This window comes from Sminthopsis crassicaudata, chromosome 4 (assembly GCF_048593235.1).
Source record: "Sminthopsis crassicaudata isolate SCR6 chromosome 4, ASM4859323v1, whole genome shotgun sequence".
Lineage (NCBI taxonomy): Eukaryota > Metazoa > Chordata > Mammalia > Dasyuromorphia > Dasyuridae > Sminthopsis > Sminthopsis crassicaudata.
Window position 1 is genome coordinate 41204621 of NC_133620.1, and position 18449 is coordinate 41223069.

At 35.4% G+C, this 18449-nt stretch overlaps 1 protein-coding gene across 8 annotated transcripts in view; it reads left to right on the forward strand.

Moving 5' to 3' along the window:
• TTLL7 (tubulin tyrosine ligase like 7) overlaps positions 1-18449 on the forward strand; it is a 231913-nt gene that overhangs the window by 156137 nt on the left and 57327 nt on the right. For 4 of the 8 annotated variants that reach the window (XM_074266394.1, XM_074266393.1, XM_074266392.1 and 1 more), the window contains 2 exons: positions 6484-6657; positions 12551-13495. The exons of 1 other annotated variant lie outside the window; for it this stretch is intronic. In XM_074266394.1, coding sequence (XP_074122495.1) covers positions 6484-6657; positions 12551-12668 — 292 coding nt within the window. In that variant the 3' untranslated portion in view covers positions 12669-13495. Of the gene's footprint in view, positions 1-6483; positions 6658-12550; positions 13496-18449 lie in introns of those variants that run through there. 3 more of the 8 variants (XM_074266398.1, XM_074266399.1, XM_074266400.1) reach the window with 3 other exon arrangements.

Sequence of the window (18449 nt, forward strand, 5' to 3'; positions counted from 1 at the left end):
GTTGCAAGTATTGTAAATGTCTCTGTCATAAAGTCATTCTTTGTCTGTTGTACCATGTGTACTCACCACACACTAGGATGGAAAGAATGCTGAACCATGGGATTTAGAGGATACATTCAAGTCATCAAGTGGAAACAGAGGCCCAGAGAAATGGTACCCTCAATGCCTCAGGGGAGGCAGGGAGAGGGGGATCCTATCTCCTCTGATTCTATATTCGGTACTCTTTTCCTTGTGTCACACTGTTCAGTTCCAGCTTGTGTCCTTCGCTAAGTATGTTATGATGAACAAATCACTTCATTTTTCTAGGCCTCAGATTCCTAATCTGTAAAATGAGAACAATCACACTTGCTCTGTTTACTTCCCTGATGCCCCGAGTCACTGAAAAGAATGATTTTCCTAACCACCAGGTGTTGTGTGAGAGTTGGCTGTTATCATGTCGCCTTTTGCTTCTGGAGGCTCTCAAAACTTGTATTGAGAAAGCCCCTCAGAACCCTCAAAGAAAGAAGGGCTTAGTGGGCATTGGGAGTATGGCAGTAATGACTTATATTTTTATATATAAACTTATTGAAAGAACATAAAAGGAGGAATAAAAATGGTTCCAGCAATATCAATCTTTAAATTTATCAGTAAGTCAAAGTGTACTTCTTGTGTATTATGATGTGTTGAACACTACAGTATACTAAATGCTGGGAATTCAAATGAAGGTGAAGACATGATTTATTTCTTTAAGGAGCTCATATTCGAATAATGGGGAAGACAGTAAACAATTATATAAATGGAAGGTAAGCTTAGAAGAAAGGCTCCAGCAGTGACAAGGACCAGAAGAGGCCTCCTGAGGAAGGTGGGATTTGAATCAAGCCATGAAAGAATTCAGGGAAACCATTAAGTGGATGGTGATGATTATCATCTTCAGGACATTTATATGGTGTCTTTGTTGTGTCCAGCCCTGTGCTGAGTGCTTTATAGAATCTGCAGATTGTTGGTGCTCTCACTGTCTGCATTTAAGGTTGCAGAAAGTTAGGAAGACAAAGGCTGAGTGGCCTGGCCAGAGTCACCCAGTCAGTGTTTGGGATTGTATTTGAACCCAGGTTGCCTGACTCTAGGCTCTGTGCTTTGTCCCCTGTGCTCTCTACTGACATGGGAGACAGATATTAAAATATGGAGTCAGGAGGTGAAATGAGGCATGCTAGAGGCATCGAGAAGGCAGGAAGAACATGAAGGATGTAAGATATAAGAAGACTGCAAAGGTAGGAAAGGACCAGGTTGTAAAGGACTTTATATGCCAGAGCATTTTGTATTTAAAGGTAATATTGAGGTTGGGAAGGGAACCCCAAAAATTTGATGTCACAGACTGGTGTCTTGAGATGTCTCAAAAGAATTTGCAGGCTTGAATCCATTTCCTTGTCAAGGGGCAAAGTTTATTGTAATTGTGATGCCAATTCCAAAATAATTCAGCAGAGAAACATAAGCAAGGAGACATATTTATCCAGTTTTTCTGTTATTGACCTACTAATTCTATGGCCCAGATGTTTGGTTTCTGGAATTTGGTTCTCGATAATCAGATTCTCACTGACCAGATTATCAGTCAGCATGGAATTGAGGAGTGGTCTATTCAGAATCAGAAAGATTGTCAGAGCAAATGTCTTAGGTTGGGTGTGTGTGTTGGGGGGGGGGGGGGAAACAAAGCTTTCTTCTAAGACTTTGGAGTCAGATTGCCAGAACAGAAACCCCCCCAAAATCACCAATATATTTCCCTAGAAGCTATAGTCCTTCAGTAATAGGCAGCCACTGAGATTTTAAAAAATTAAGCCTTTATTGATTTTTTTAACATCATCAAAAATTTCCCCAATATCTCTTTTGAGAGAGCCATTTATACTATACCAAAGAATATTTTAAAAAATGGAAAATATGGTGTAACTGATTAATATATTGGAAAAAGTGTGAAAATATATGTAATATACATTACTTATGATCTTTCCACCTCTTCAAAGGGCTATGATCTCATATTTCTTCTTTTAAACCATGCATATTAATCAATGATTTTGTGACTTATTTTTTTTTGGATGCAGCTCTTTCTACTTAAATTGTTGTATAGTCATTTTGTATACTGTTTTCTTGGCTCTACTTGTTTTACATTGGGTTCATAGAGATCTTTCCTTTCTCTTTGTATATATTTGTAATTTCTTATAGCTCAAATGTATAACTTTTTACATTCATGTCCACGTAATAATGAAGGTAACTTGTTTATCCATTTTTATCTTCTGAATGTTTGCTTTTGCTTTGCATGATTACTATTTTTGCTTTTTTGAACTCACTGTATATGTAGTATTTTTTTTCTTCCCCCTTTTAATCTTTGTATATCTTTTTTTGAGATGTTTCTTATAAGCAACATATTGTAGAGTTTTGTTTTCTTATCTAATCTATCATTTTTAAAATTTTGTTGGCTAGTTTAATCAATTTACATTTAAAGTTATGTTTGTTTTCATCCATTTGTAATTCATACACAAGTTGTGTATATATATTATATATGTATATATATACATATGCATATAGTTTATATGCGTGCATGCACACATATACATATATATCTACACATGTGCACTCTTACTTGCAGATAATCTCTGACCCTGTTTAGAGAACTTAATGAGGGCTTTTCATAACCATTAGAGACATTAACTTTTAGCTAAGCAGAATAAGCCAAACTTTTGTCAGTTGATTAACATTGGAGCCTTTGCCTTTCCAAATCTTGGAGAATTTGCCAAATTCTTCATTTTTCAATGAGTTCTTTTTTTTTTTTTTGATTGAATTGATTGTCTTAACTTTTCTATTTAACTTAGGCAATTTGACATTTGTTTTTTACTAAAAGGAAGTATTTGGTTAGCTTCAAGGGGACCCAACATTGTTTTCTAAACTCAACAAAAAAAGCCTACTTGGCTTTTCAACATAGCTACATACTTTCACTTTTGTAAATTACAGATTTAACCAATGAAAACCAGATAGCAGGTAGATCAGAATGTAAACCAGTGGAAAGAAAAAAAAAAAAGTTGAAGAGCTAGAGCAAATTTATTTTGGGGAAGGCTGATTTTCTTCATACTTAGCCTAATTTTCATTAAAAGGATCTGGTTTGGATGGAGGTGGGGGTGAGAAGGATGTTTTTGGGAATATATTCTTGTTTTCATGGATACGCAGAGATGTTCTTATTTCTTTAATGTGCAATTTGCTTTTGCCTTTTTAAATAGAATTGGTACAGTGCAAATTTTTAGTGTCTATTTTGACTGAAATTTCTATTTTTTTCATTGCTTTGACACAAATGTGAATTTAATTTTTCTTGTTTAATTTTTATTTCTTACACAGATATATGCAAATGTAATAACATAATTAATAATTACTAATATAACTTATTAAGTGATATTCACTTTTTTAAAAGAAAAAATATTATAGGGTTCTTTTCTCATAATTATTTCATTTCATACAGAAGGCTTGTTTCCTCTTTAGGCAACATATAGAATGTTATATTACTTTAGGCAAACTTGTCACACACTGTTGACATACCGTGGTTTTAGGGCCATGTGCCTCTGCATGAATAAGTAATTGTCCTAATTTTAAAAAAAAATTCTGAGCCTAGGAGATTTGAAAGCTTTAAAATTTCAATAAATGTCAAATAACCATACAGTATTAACAATTAAGTAATTTTGACTCATACTCAAGGAAGGGTGTAGCTCCTTAAGAAAATCTACTATTTTTCCCACTGAGGGCTATAAAATAAGGATTCATTTGTCACTAAATTTAAAGTAAATTAAAACAGCCCATGAGAACTGAAATAAGTTGTACACCTTTGAGAAGTGATCCACACTTTCCTATTTGAAGCCTGATGGAAGCATAGTTATGTAAACTGATCCTATTTGCCAAAGAACTATCCTCAAAGTCAGTTTGTCAGAGGGGGAGCACATTAACTTCTTTAAATCTCTGGTGTACAGCTTAGTAGGTGACACTTTAAGAAGGCTTCAAGGTTTTAGAGAATTAAGGCTTCTGGCAGAATATAGGATTTATGCTTTGTGGTTATCATGGAGATAGTCCCGTTTAAGAATGGTCTAAAAGGATCTGCCTACTACCCAGCCTGGTGAGCCATTCTCCCAGTGCTCAGGAGAAGTGAATTTTGCTGTTGAGGCAAACTTGAAACATAGTTTTTCTTTCAGAGGATGGTAGAGAGTTGGAGGGGGCCCCATAGGCCATCGTGTCCAACATCTTTATCCCAATAAGCCTTGGGAAAGCTGAGTGACTTGCCTGTAATCACACAAATAATAAGCTTCAAAGAAAGGGATTTGAATCTGGTCATTTGACTTTCCACAGCACCATCTTGCCTTGGTAGCTCATCTTAGAAAGATCTGTGACTTCATCACTGTGGGTTCTTAGGCCCACCAACTTGGATCTGTAATTCTCCATGTCTTAGTAGAGAGTTTTATGAATTGTACAAAAAAGGGGGAGAATTGCTACTTGGTTGTCATGAGTGTCTCTGAACTTCCCACATCAGTTCTCTGAAAGTCCATGGCTGGGCCCATATTCAAAACTTCCCAAGTAGTTTTGTGGTTGCAGTATTCCCTCTGCACTGGCTTTAGGAAACCACTGGTGCTTTTGTGCCAAATTGAATTTAATGGATGTTTGTTGGCTATATCTGTGGCCCAAAATCCTCAGTTTCTGGGTTTACTTATACATGGGTTTGACCTCACAGTCTTAAACATCTCCCCCCCCCCCCAATCACGAATATGTAGATTTGGCATGTCCCTACATATATTACCCAATATAAATACGTCCATACACACACACAGATACATGTATGTATAAATTAGGAATATGCACATAAGGAGAAAGCAACAGAGATACAGGGAGGGAATATAGTGTTTAGATCTCTATAGATATAAAGGGTTTCTGAAGTTTTGCACGGGACAAGCAAACAACTGGATTTATTGGTATATGACAGTTTATTTTCAACCTGACAGAGAAGGCAGAAAGTACAGAGAGTACTTCTTATAACTCATAAGTGATCAACACAACTCTTTTTCCTATAAGTCTCATTTTCCACAGAGTACTAATGTTTCCCAATTTCATCATGTTAGCCTTTTCTGAGGAGGAAATCTCTTGGGGCTAAGAGACAGGCCATTTACATTTTCACTGAATACACATCATCTCAGTGATTCCTAGTAATTGTGGGACAAAAATTGAGATCCCTTACTTTGGCCCCTCCTAGCACCCAGGAAGTCCACAGGTATGCCCTTTGCAATTGTCTTGGCAAGAGATGCTCAGGAAATAGAAGCCTAGATTCCTGACTTGTTGATTTCAAGATTACTTTAATCAGTTAACAAGTGTTTATTAAGTACCTACTGTGTGTCAAGTACTGTGCTGGACATTGAGAATATAAAGTCAAAAATGAAATGGCCTCTGCACTTGAGGAGCTTAATATTTTGTAAGGGGGGGGAAGATGCAAACCTATAAGTATATAGATGATATAGACATTATTGAGTAATTTTATAGGGGAGCTACCATTAGTTGTAGTTATTAAGTGATATCTGAGGTTCTTCCCCAAAGCTGGCACTGCCAGAAGAGTCCCTCCCTTCCAGCCTGAAGGCTGAGTTTCAGGATTTTTGAACTGGGAGCTGGTAGGAAACTTTCAAAAACATGTACCCTCTCTATGGCTGCCATTTGGCTGAGAGATAAAACCCCTTACCTTCCCAGGAACTCTGTGCAGGGTCACCTGGGCAGAAGTATTATGTGTCTCTGATGCAACTATTAATTTTGTTGGAGGTGTGCCCCCCTATCCCTCCTCAATATCTCCAGAAGAAAAACAAAGGAGAGAAAAAAAGAGGTTCTTGTGGAAGGTAGAGCAGAGGTGAAATGATTAATCAGGAATCATTAAATGCTGGCCAGCACAGGAACTGGAAATAGGAAAACAAAAGGAATATCAGAGCACTCCACAACAGAGATCGCTAACTAATTCATCCTGAGGCCATCCTCAGCTTTAGTAGAAGCTATTCTTCACCAGGGCAGGAAGGTACCCAGGCCAATCCCCCTTCAAAGGCTGTCAACCCCAGAAGCTGAGAGTTTCAGGGAAGTCTCATTATCAAAGCTCTACAGCCGTGGTGTGTGTGTGTGTGTATATATATATATGTATGTATGTATGTGTATATATATATATATATATATATATATATGTGTGTGTGTGTGTGTGTATATATGTGTGTATATATATGTGTGTGTGTGTATATATGTGTGTGTATATATATACACACATATATGTGTGTGTGTGTGTGTGTGTATTCATTTCCTAATATATGTGTAGTTTTAAAAATACCTTCCATCAGTTGGTGGGTTCAATCATAGAGAGTAATTAATAGGCTACACGCCTCCCATCTTTGTTAGTTCTTTCACAGGTTGTCATTTATTTATTTATTTTGCTACATGAGGTCATGTCTGTTTCCATGCCAACAGCAGCTCTTGGGAGACAATTTTCAGCAAAAGCACAGAAGTGATTACTCCCCAACAGCTCCAGTGCTGCCAGCAAGTGGTACAGCTTTGTAAACACTGCCTCCTAGTGGTGTACAAGTATGCAAGCGATTCCAGAGCATCTGTATCCTCTGTGTGCCCCGACTGGGAAAATACCAGGTACGTTCCCATCTCCAGGGTCCTAAGGTATCTCTAATCAAAGTGGCCATTTGCTGTGTCAAAGTGGGATTCTTTTCCCAGGAAATGAGCTGGGCAAAAGTCTCTAGGCTGAGTTCATGCGGATGATAAGCTCCCAAGGACTTTTAAACATAGATTTTCATGCTAATGAACTCAACAAGGATATTTTCTCCCAAACATCAGAAATGATATCCCCAACAGAGAAGTGAAAATCATGTTTAACAGACTATTTGAAAGTCATATTAGGAAATTTAGTATTTTAGTGGATGGCTAATTTAGCCAAGGTTTCCTCAGCCTTCAGAGGTAATAATATATACACTCCCCCGTTTCAAGGTATAGAACAGTATTCACTTTTGTGATGTTGTCATAGCCAAAGGTTATACTTCCAAGAAATCTTGTTATGCTGCGGGAATTGCTGGCAAAAAACCCCCCAAAAAACAAGCAAGTCTAATAGACCATTGTGAATGTGGTTTTTCCAAGTTGACAATTGAATTAGTCAACTTTTTAAATTTCTTTTAATAAAAGATGCTGATATTTCTAAAAATAGGAAAATAATTGTTTTTAACTTGGAAAAAAATTCAGTAAATAAACAGCCCTTGCTCAACTTACTTTAAATTGGCTAGGGATTCTACTAAGATTTCAAAGGTATTATATGTTATTTTTATAGGCAGGGGCACCATTGAGAGAGGCAGGGAAGTTAGCCGTAGCTTTGAAGATCCTTAAGAATTTTAATATGAGGTCTTAGGAAATAAGTTGATTAACACAAAGTGAAGTGAGGCTCCTCTCCTCCAGAAATCAAGTTTTTTAAATTTAAAACCCTCTTGCAGATTTATCTTGTAAAACTTATTCTCAAAAACAAAACAAAACAAAAACAGGCCCGGCATAGTTGGAGAATGCAACAGAAAAATTACTCAAAAATACTTTGCATTAAAAACTATGGCGAGCTTTATTTGTGAGCTTTGTTTCTGATGAATTGTGGATGAACCAAACTTATCGGATCTTGTCATGTGACTGTTGCAGGGCCTCTAACATAGTTTAACTCCTACTGGAAACAGACGTTGATTGATCTCAGCAATGGTAGAGGTAAATTTAGCCACCAAGCCACCAAACCATCTTGACTGTAAACATTAAAGTAATATTCTGTATATTTTCATTGATTGACCAGCCCAAAAGATGGAAAAATAAGGCTTATTATCCTTTTATACTAATAAAGAGAAGTAAGACAAATCTTCAAGTTACTGAATGCATGAATGGGGCCCTTTGATGCTTTTGGGGAACATATGCCATAGTTGAGGTAGTCATGAACCCTGACCCAAGAAGCAGCCTCTGTGACAGTCTTTAAGGCACCAAGTGCTGCCCAACCACCATTGAACCTCTTATGGTATGAGTAGTTAGATGATGCTCCCTTTGTATGTAACACTCTATTCCTAAAGAATACTCTGGAGCTTTGGGATATGGATGGAAGCTGGAGACCTCTGGGATCACCTTGAGATTGCTGACTGATGTAGGAACACTGAAAAGTAGAGAAATTCCCTGTGCAATCCTGGTTTTGAACCTCAGTCCGGGGCATCTGAAATTTAATGTCCAGGATGCCCTCTGCCAAATAAGAGGCTCTAATTAGGGGCACAATAATTAAAAAAAATGGAAGCAGCAGTTTGAAAGTCATATATTCAACTGTGTTAAGGTGACTAAGAAAGTACTAAATCCTGATAATTCATTAGGAATATAGAATGAACCGGTCAAGTATTTAGCCCATAGTAGACATTTAGTTTAATTTACTTATTGATAGAGATCAATATGATTAAATAATAGATATAAGAGTAATAGATGTAGACAGAATAGGTAAGATTTACATGTTTTCACTGACAAAATATGAAGCATAGAATTTCACTATATAGAAAAAAATTGCTTTAACTAGAATTGGTTTTTACTGCTTATTTCTGAGTTTCTCCCCTCCCAGTGCTACCCCTTCCATTTGGCTAGATCAGAGAGCTGCCAAAATGACTTCTTTAAAATGTCAAAAGCATTCATAAATTAGCTCCTCCCACCCCACCCTCATTTCTTCTGTTTGAATAAAGCTTTGGCTTACAAACTGACCTACTTTCTCATGAAAGGACTATTGGGTTTTTGATTGGAAGCTGATTTTTCTTTAATTTGCCATCTTTATAGTTAACGAAGCATTCTTGGGACATGATTTATATAGATGCAAATAACAATTCTTTGCCATAAAAAGGAAACAAGAGAAGTCAAGGTTCTCTCTTTATACTTTGAGCCTTGTTTTTAGGCAACCTCAAGAAATGGGGTTTCCATCAGAGATTCTATTTTGAGAAATAAGAAAATAAAGCCTTGTGAACATTAAATATGTATTTAAATGTTGATTTAGGTAAAAGCCACTGGCCAGTATTTTGATGTACTTTACTTGTTAGCCCCACATCCAAGAAGTTGAATTTATTTGAAGGATGATTGAGTTCTCTCTAGGTGGAGACCAGAAATTTGATTTGGTTCCAGGATTAAAATGTCCAAATTGACTCAGATTCTGAGTTTTCCCCAAACTGGAAATAAATTTAGGCTCATAGAAGACCACCTTGAAATTCATGCCACAAAATAACTGAACCATTGGAGAAACCAGATGAGGGGATGAGGATTTTTCGAGAAATAATTTCTCCATTGGCATTTATCATACTATTAACAGAAGGAGCATGAAAATATGAGCATCTTTTATTTGCAATTTGAATGTGTTTTTCCTTTGCTAATTAACATAAGGAATCTCTTGATTGAAATAGTCTCTTTTTTTTTTTTTCTCCTATCAGCCAAATGAATTTGCTTTGCAAGTCTGTCAACATTAGTGATTTTTATATACAAGGAGTAAAGTAGGATGAAAGGAAAGCCACAAACTTTTCTCATTTTCAATATTTCTTGCACATTCTGCAGATACTACATAAATCCACTTCCCAGAGATGCTGTTCCTGATGAAAAATCAAATCCATTTATTTTAACTTCATTGTTAAAAATAATTTTTGGTATTCAGCAAGGACAGTGGTCCCAGGGACCTCCCAGGAGATATTAAGGAATTATCTCCTTAAAAGCAAAATCCATTCTTTTTCCTTTTAATACTTTAAAATACCTCACAGCACTCTCAAGAAAAAAACAATACTTCTTCCAGTGTGATTTTTGATGCTTTTTAAAGCCCACACAAGATCTTGTCATTTTGAGATTTGAAAAACCTTTCCTTTTGGCTTTTACTGATTTTAACAAAAAGTTTAGATTTAGATTAGTTAGATTAGAAGATAGATATTTTCCCACTCCCAAAGTTAGTCAACGTTTTAAATTTCTGTTTAAAGTAGAATGGAACAATTGGGATTCATGTGCTTTTAAAGTTGGGAAAACTATGGAGCCCTTGATCAGATAGTCTGGTTCTCTGCAACCTAAGTTGTCGTCTTTGATTTCTTCAACACAAATGGAGAGCTCCTCTTCAGGCAGGAGGGATCTGAAAATTTTTATCCTCTTTCCTGAGGTCTAGAAAACAAAAATGACTTGCACTTTTGAAAGAAAGTAATTTAGAAAGAAGATATTGGTTACTAGGACAATCCTGAATATTATCAGAGATGATGAACAGAATGCCGTTCTCTTTGGAACTTTTCAGTGCTTTTGGTTTATGTGGGCACCAAAATGGCAGAGAGATAGGAGACCCCCTTTGCAGTGTGTATCAGACTAGCCATCAGTGACACAATAATGTATGTTAGCTGCCTCAGTGCCTTAAATCTTAATTTTGTTGTTCAGTCACGTCAGTATACATTTATTAAGTCTGCAGGGCAGACATCTTGGAATGTCATAGTGCACAGAGGGCTGGGCCTGGAGTCAGAAGACTCATCTCAGAGTTCAAATCTAGCCTTGGACACTCTGTAGTTGTGTGTGACCCTGGGCAAGTCATCTAATCCCACTTGACTTAGTTTCCTCATTTGCAAAATGAGCTGGAAAAGAAAGATAAACTACTCCAATGTCTTTGCCAAGGAAACCCTAAAGGGAGTTACAAGGAATCAGAAACTGTTGAACATACATGAAGATACTATGTTAGGCATTGTAGATAACAAAAATGAATTAATGTTAGCCTTCAGGAACCTTACATTCAACTTATTCATGAAATATTTAATTTGGAATGTTTCATGCTGTCTTATTGCTCAGTTAACCTAAAGTTTCTTAGCAACTAATTATAGTTTATAATTGAGAAACAAATAATATTAAATAATGGTAAATTAAATAATTATGCTTATGGGTATCATTAGAAAATTACTGTCTTGTCCTTTTTATACAAGTTCCTTGATAGTAAATGATACTTTACATACCTAAACACTTAAGTATGTACATATGTATTCATAGCTGTGCAGAATATTTTTCTGCCAATGTAAAGGAATGACTGCCAGCAATGTATTCCATAAAATATGTAACAGAACCACTGCCAACATTTTTGGTAGTCTCCATATGATATGGTAGATGCTTATTTATAAAAGTAGGAATATAATGTTGAAATTTGGGGTGTTCCTTGGTCAATAAGATATTCTGTTATCACTCTAAGTTCTTTTCCAAAACAGCTGTTAATTAGGGACTGCCTCTTACTGCTTCTTAGCTCTGATCTTTGAAATCTTGCCTCCACAGTTTTGTTGTAATTTGTTTTACATGACCTGTTCCCATTATCTTTATAATCATTAATATGTTTTTGTTTTGTTTTCTGTTTTTTATTACTGCCAGTAGTTTCCAGTGGAGTATCTTGGTTGATTCTGTCCATGTTCATTCACAAGTTAGCTGGAAACCATTGCTCATAAAGGGTTTTTCATCATCCTAATAGTAGACTGGTGGCATGTATACACAACAAGTATCTATCTCCACATATCTCTCCCCTACCCTCACACCCCTATTCCTCAACTTTCGAAATGTGTCAAGTCATATTTGGCCCTGAACAAGGAAAAAGCAAAGCATATCATTAGTATTAATTATATTGTTGTATAGTTGTGAGTATCTCATAAGGTACAAAACTTGAGCCAATTCTGATGCTCATAGTAAGGTTTACTAACTTCATCATTCCTCAGTTTCCCCTATATACAACAAGATAATACAACAACAAAGCATTATTAAATTGTGATCAAGGGTTTTGATGTCCCTGGAAATAATTGCTTTTACTATAATCTGAATTTCTCTCATACTAAATATTGCAAACTTTTATACAGTACTTCATACTTTGTGTTTAGGGTACATATACGAAGCTGACATAGGCAACTATTGTGGGTACCTTTTATGCAGATTTATAATGAAGTCCACATTAACAATTATCATGTAAGTCATGGGCTAGGATTTGGTGAGAGTAGTTTCTTTATAATGAGATTTCTTGATGGGGGAAAGGTTCATCCTTTGTCTTTATGTAAAGCATTTTAAAAAAAATGTATATACCATTCTGATGTGGCAACTACTCTCTATAAGCCTTCCATAGGTGGTCACTTTCTTGATCTAGAATTCCCTTCCAAAATACTGGCCCTAATGAACAAAATAATCCGTTAGAAACCTAAAGACATTTTAGAGATTGAAAATTTAATCTTAGTCTTGATTTAGAAATTTTGTTAATACAAAAGCAATCACATTTTTTTGCAATTTCAGAAATATCAGAAATGAATGCAAAATGTGTATTAATCCAGACTTGGAAGTAGTGTTTCTGATTTCTTCTTGTGTTCTGTGAGAAACATCCAAACAGATAGCTTTTGTTATATATATATGTCATGGCCTTTCTGGGGTCATTTCACATGATATGATCCATAAGAAACTGACAATTAGGTGTAAATGTATTACCTTGCTTGTTAAAATCTGACCTTTTAACCATCGTTTTTAGGTATTTACTGCCAGGAACTACAAAGTTCATCCTGAAAACACCGTCCTACAGCTTTTTCAACCCTTCTGCAGTGAAACATCCCAATGTTTTGTTTACACCCAGATATGCCCATTTGTGAAACCAAAGGAAAGTTTGCCATGGGCTACACATAATGGCAATTCATTTTTCCCCTTCAATTCAAACATGCAAAAAAAGTGAATAATAAGTACTGTTTTATGTATATATGATATATATGGGAAGATTATATATATACATATTCTCAAAACAACAAATATCTATATATCTATATCTATATATATATCCCCTCACATATACTACTCTATATTTAAGAAAATTTAACCAAAAAAACCCACCCTACTCTAAAAGCTTAACCCTTCTGGAAATGTAATAAATCATGTTTTTGTTTCCACAATTATGTGAATGTCTAAATATTACTAGGTTGATAATTAATTCCTTCCTACTAGAAATGTTATTTTTGCTGCAGAATCTATAAAATAGAATTGATCTCGGAGATCCCGTTACAGTGTTAAATTATTTTCTAGCTACAGTATCTTTTGACTTGAACTATATTACTTATTGTATAATATCTTGCTAATTCTCATATAATCATTGATTGTTTGAAAAAGATAAATTATAAGCCTGATGTTGTTTAATGTGATGATTCAATATAAAATAGATTTATTATTCATATATAGCACATTGAAAAGGATTGTAAAAAGCCATATCTAATTTTCCAGCTTCTTTTTTCTTCTTTGTGAAAACCTGAGTTCTATGTACTAATGTAATTTTCCAGTAAGGGGCTAGTGAAGTAACATTTTGGTTAAATGAAGACAATCCAATGGATTAAAAAACAAAAACAAAACATGGTGAAACAAACCAGGTCGTTCTGATATGTACTTTTAAGCTGGATTCAACTAATAAAAGTGAAGGTAATGTTAACCATTACATCTTTCTATGTGTCTTTTGTGACATGTGTCTGTCAATGTTCTTTGGGCAATCAGCATACATTTAATTAAAGCTGGACTAGGCACTGAAGATACAAAGAGAAAAATGAAAGGGTTCTTGCTTTTAAAGAACTTCTGTGTCTACAGAGAAGACATTTATATATGTAGATATATGAACAATATAGATATAAGATAAAATAGATACACCACTAGAAACCGAGAGGATAAGGACAGTTTTCAGCTGAGCTTTGAAGGAAACTAGGGATTCTAAAAGGTAAATGAGTAAAAACTATAGGCATGGGGCACAACCATAGCAAAAGCATGGAGACAAGAAGAGTAAAAAGGTCATTTAGGTTAGCTTGTGATGTCCTTGAAGGGAGAGTAATGTGTGGATTACAGCTTCATTTTCAACACAAGGCATATGAAATATAAAAATTGTATAATTGAAAAACTTCACTATAAAACTTGAATTATATTTAACAGAAGGGAGAGACAGAGCTAAGATGGTAGAATTCTTGCCAAATTTCCCTTCAAACTCCTCTTATAATTGCAACTCAAATTGAATTCTGGAGCGGTGGAACCAATAACAATTGGATGGAACAATTTTCCAGACTGTGACAACATAAGAGAGTGTCAGGAAAGGTCTGTCTCATCAGGGTGGTAGTTGAGCCTCCAATGTAGAATGCACAGTACAGACTGCACTGAGGTATCGGCAATGGACTTTAGAAGTAGCTGCATTAGTGGCAGCAGCAGCTTCAGGACCTCTTAACCCACAGAATAAAGAGGTTGTTGAACAAAAAGATGGAAGGAGGTTGCAGAGGATCCTTTGCTGATGCTGGGTTCACGATCCTCTGGCATTGTTCATATGTAGTTCTGGATTCAAAGGGCCAAAAGGAACAAATGGCACTTGTGGCTTCAGGGGAGCAGAGGACGCTGGTTGGTGTTACAATGTGGAGAGAAGTGCTTATTGCCACTCATGGGGGACTGTGGATGCTGATCTCATTTGAAGATAGAGGGGAACACTAGCAATTGTGACTGCAGGAGAATGGGGGACTTGGCCATAGTCCCAGGAGTAGAAGGAAGGCAAGAGCTGATGGCTACAGGAAAGCAAGGTCCCTCCTTGGGTAAAGACAAGAGTACAAGCCAAGAGAGCAATGTTCTCACCCTTTCTGTAAATCGTACCACTTGGAAGCACCTAGAGATCCTCAAAGTTAGCTCTGAAAACGTAGCAAAAAAGGCCTGAAGCTTAGGACAGTGTTCCAGTCCTGGGAGCAGAAAGCAACTTTAATATGAAATTTAAAGTTATGAAATAGTCTGGGAAAATGAGCAAACAACCAACAAAAAGAATCTGACTTTTGACAAGTTATTATATGACTATGACAAGTTACAGGGAAGATCAAGACATACACCCAGAAGAAAATAGTGTTAATGTGGCTTCAAATCATCAAAGAAAAATATGTATTGGACACTGACCCAAAAAGATTCCTAGAAGGAAATAGAAAGGATTTTAAAAGTCAAATAAGAAAAGTAGAAGAAAAATTGGGAAAACAAAAGAGAATAATGCAAGGAAATTATTTTTAAAAGAGTCAACAGCTTGGTAAAAAAGGCTCAAAAATACTGAAGAAAACGCTTTAAAAACTAGAACTTGCCAATTTGTGGTAAAGAAGTCCACAAATCCACTGAAGACTGCCTTTAAAAGAAGATTTGGCCAAGTGAAAAAAGAGGTATAAGCTTCCTCAAGAAAATAATTCCCTAAAAATCATAATTGGGCAAATGGGACCCAGTGACTATGAAACACCAAGAAACGAAACAAAATCAAAAGCATAAAAATAAAATGGATGAAATTGTCACATATCCCATCGGAAAAACAATTAATTGAACCTGAAAATAGTTTGAGGAGAGATAATTAAAGAATGGACTGCCTCAAAGCCATGATCAAAAACAGAACTAAGATAACATATTTCAAGAAGTGATTATGGGGGAACTGTCCTCATATACTAGAAAGAGAGGGTAAAATAAAAATTGAAAGATTTCACCAATTACCTCCTGAGAGAGATCTCCAAAGGAAAAGTTCCAGGAATGTTATAACCAAATTCCAGACCTTCCTTGTCAAGGAGAAAATATTGTAAGCAGCTGGAAAGAAACAATTCAAATATTGTGGTGCTACAATCAGGATCACACAGGTTTTAGCTTCAACAGAAAAGGAGAAGAGGGTTGGAATATGATATTCTGGAAAGCAAAGGGGGATAGGATTATATCCCACAACTTATCCTGCAAAACTGAGTATAAACATTACTTGAGGAGGGGAAAAACAAAAACAAAAAGCCCCAAAGAAATAGAAGCATTCCTAATGAAAAGATCTGAGCTGAAAAGAAAAATTTGACTTTTAATTATAACTTGAGACACATAAAAAGGTAAAATAAAAGAGGGATTCAGTTCAAACATAAGGGCTTCAGTAAAGTTAGAATGTTTACATTCCTATTTGGGAAGATGATCTTTGTAAATCTAAATCCTAAAGAATTTATCATTTATTTGAGCAGTTAGATGGGCGTATACACAGAGACTATAAGATCAGTAAAAAAATAAAATCAAGGATTTAGAAAGGGGGATGCACTGGGAGAGTAGGGGAAGGGAGAGCAAAAACAAGGAAAATTATCTCACACAAATGTGAAAGCTTTTAAAAGGGAGGAGGTGATGGGCAACATTTGAATCTTACTCTTATTAGAATTGGTTCAAAGAGGGAATGATAGTAATTTAGATATAGAAATCTACCTTAACCTATTGAGAAGTATGGGAGGGAAGGAGATAAGAGGAGGTAGGCGTGATGGATCTATTGAGGGAGGTAGTGGTCAGAAAGAAAACATTTTTGAAGAGGGACAGGAAAGGAGTGAGGGAGAGAAAGAGAAACACAAAGTGGTAACCATCAAAAACAACCTGGTACTGGCTAAGAAATACAATAGATCAATGCAATAAATTATGTATATAATACACAGTAGTAAGTGACTATAACAATTTAGTATTTCACAAATCCAAAGATTCAAGATTTGGGGACAAGAAATCATCTGATCGCTGGGAAAAGTTTGACAGAAACTAGATATGAACTAATATCTCACACTATATGCTAAGATAAAGTCAAAGTGAGTACGTGATTTAGACATAGTGATATAAGCAAATTAGGGAGTAGGATAGAATATTTTACCTGTTAGATTTGTGGATAAGATAATTTATTATCAAATAAGATTTATGGGATTAAATAGAAATAATTTTGTTTATATCAAATTAAAGTTTCTGCACAAAACTAAGGTTACCAAAATTAGAAGGCAAGAATGGGAAAAAATTTATAGAAAATTTCTTTGATAAAGGCCTCATTTGCCAAATATGTATAGAAAGGGAACTGAGATTTCTAAAAATGAATCATTCTCCAATTGATAAATGGTCAAAGGATATGAACAAGCAGTTCTCAGAAGAAGAAAAAATTAAAGCAGTATGCCCTATTAAAAATGCTGTAAATCACTGTTGATTAGAGAAATACCAATTAAAACATCTCTAAGGTATCACCTGACAACTACTACAAAAAAATAGCAAATGTTGGAAGGGATGTGGAAAAGTAGTGACATTCCTGTGCTGTTGATGGAATTGTAAACTGTTTCAGCCATTCTGGAGAGCAATTTGGAACTATGCCCAAAGAACTATAAAACTATGCATACCTTTTGACTTATTCTTTGACTAATTCTGTACCCCAAAGAAATAAAAAGATGCATATATACAAAAATATTTATACTTTGTGTGTGTGTGTGTGTGTGTGTAAGAAATGAAATTGAGGAGGGTTGCCCATCAGTTGGAAAATGGCTGAAGAAATTGTGGTATATAATTGTGATGTAATACTATAGTTTTATAAGAGATAAGCAGGATGCTTTCAGAAAAAAAAAGTTGACAAACTGTTAAAGTGAAATGAACAAAACCAAGAGAATAGCCTGCAAAAGAAAAGCGTGATGATCAGTTGTGAATGGCTGAATTATTCTTAGCAATATGGTGATCCAAGACTGAAGAACTTTTGATAAAAAAAGAGCTATCCACTTTCAAATAAAGAACTGTTTGAGTCTGAATGCAGAGTCTTGCTTTTTGGGGGGCAGATCTGCATCTTTGTGTAACATGGCTAATATGGAAATGTTTTGCATGATTGCATATGTGTAATCTATATAAAATTGCTTGCCTTCTCAAGTAATGGGGAGAGGAGAATTTTGAACTCAATTTTTTTAAAAAAAGGTTACTTTTTTCATGTAATTGGGAAAAAGCATTTTTATAAAAATGACATGGGAGTCGTCATAGTGCAGTGGATCAAATTTTGGATTGGGAGATGGAAGAATTCAAATCCAACCTGTGTTCTTTCTGTGTAATCATTAACAAGTTACCCTAAATCTCAATTTCCTAATCTGTAAAGGGAGCATAATGAACTAGGGAGTCTTTTCACTCTAAATCCATAATCCTAGAATACCATAAGAACAGAATGCTGTATCTAGGATTGCTGATCAACAGTATCAAATATACAGCATCTATGGCTCCATTCAAAAAGGATCACCTAAGTTATTTTATGGAGAGATTTCATTTCATTGCAAGAGCTTTTAGATTCTGTGAAAATTTGATACCTCTACTCAATTTAGTCAGTAAATCATTATTTAAAAGATATCTGTGATATTGCATTAGTGAGTTAAGTAGAAGAAAGTTGAGTTAATGCTGAGAGGTTTGTAGGTTATAATTAACCACCACATATTAATGATAATATTTCTGATTGATTTATAGGATAAATTTACACTATTAGGATTGCATAAAGATTTATAGTAGTTGATATAAGGAATTTGCTATATTGTGCTATTACCTTCTCCCCTTCCCACAAATGAAAGACACTCAAAAAATCAGAGGTTCCCTCTGTGATTACCTTCTCAAGTCTCAAGATA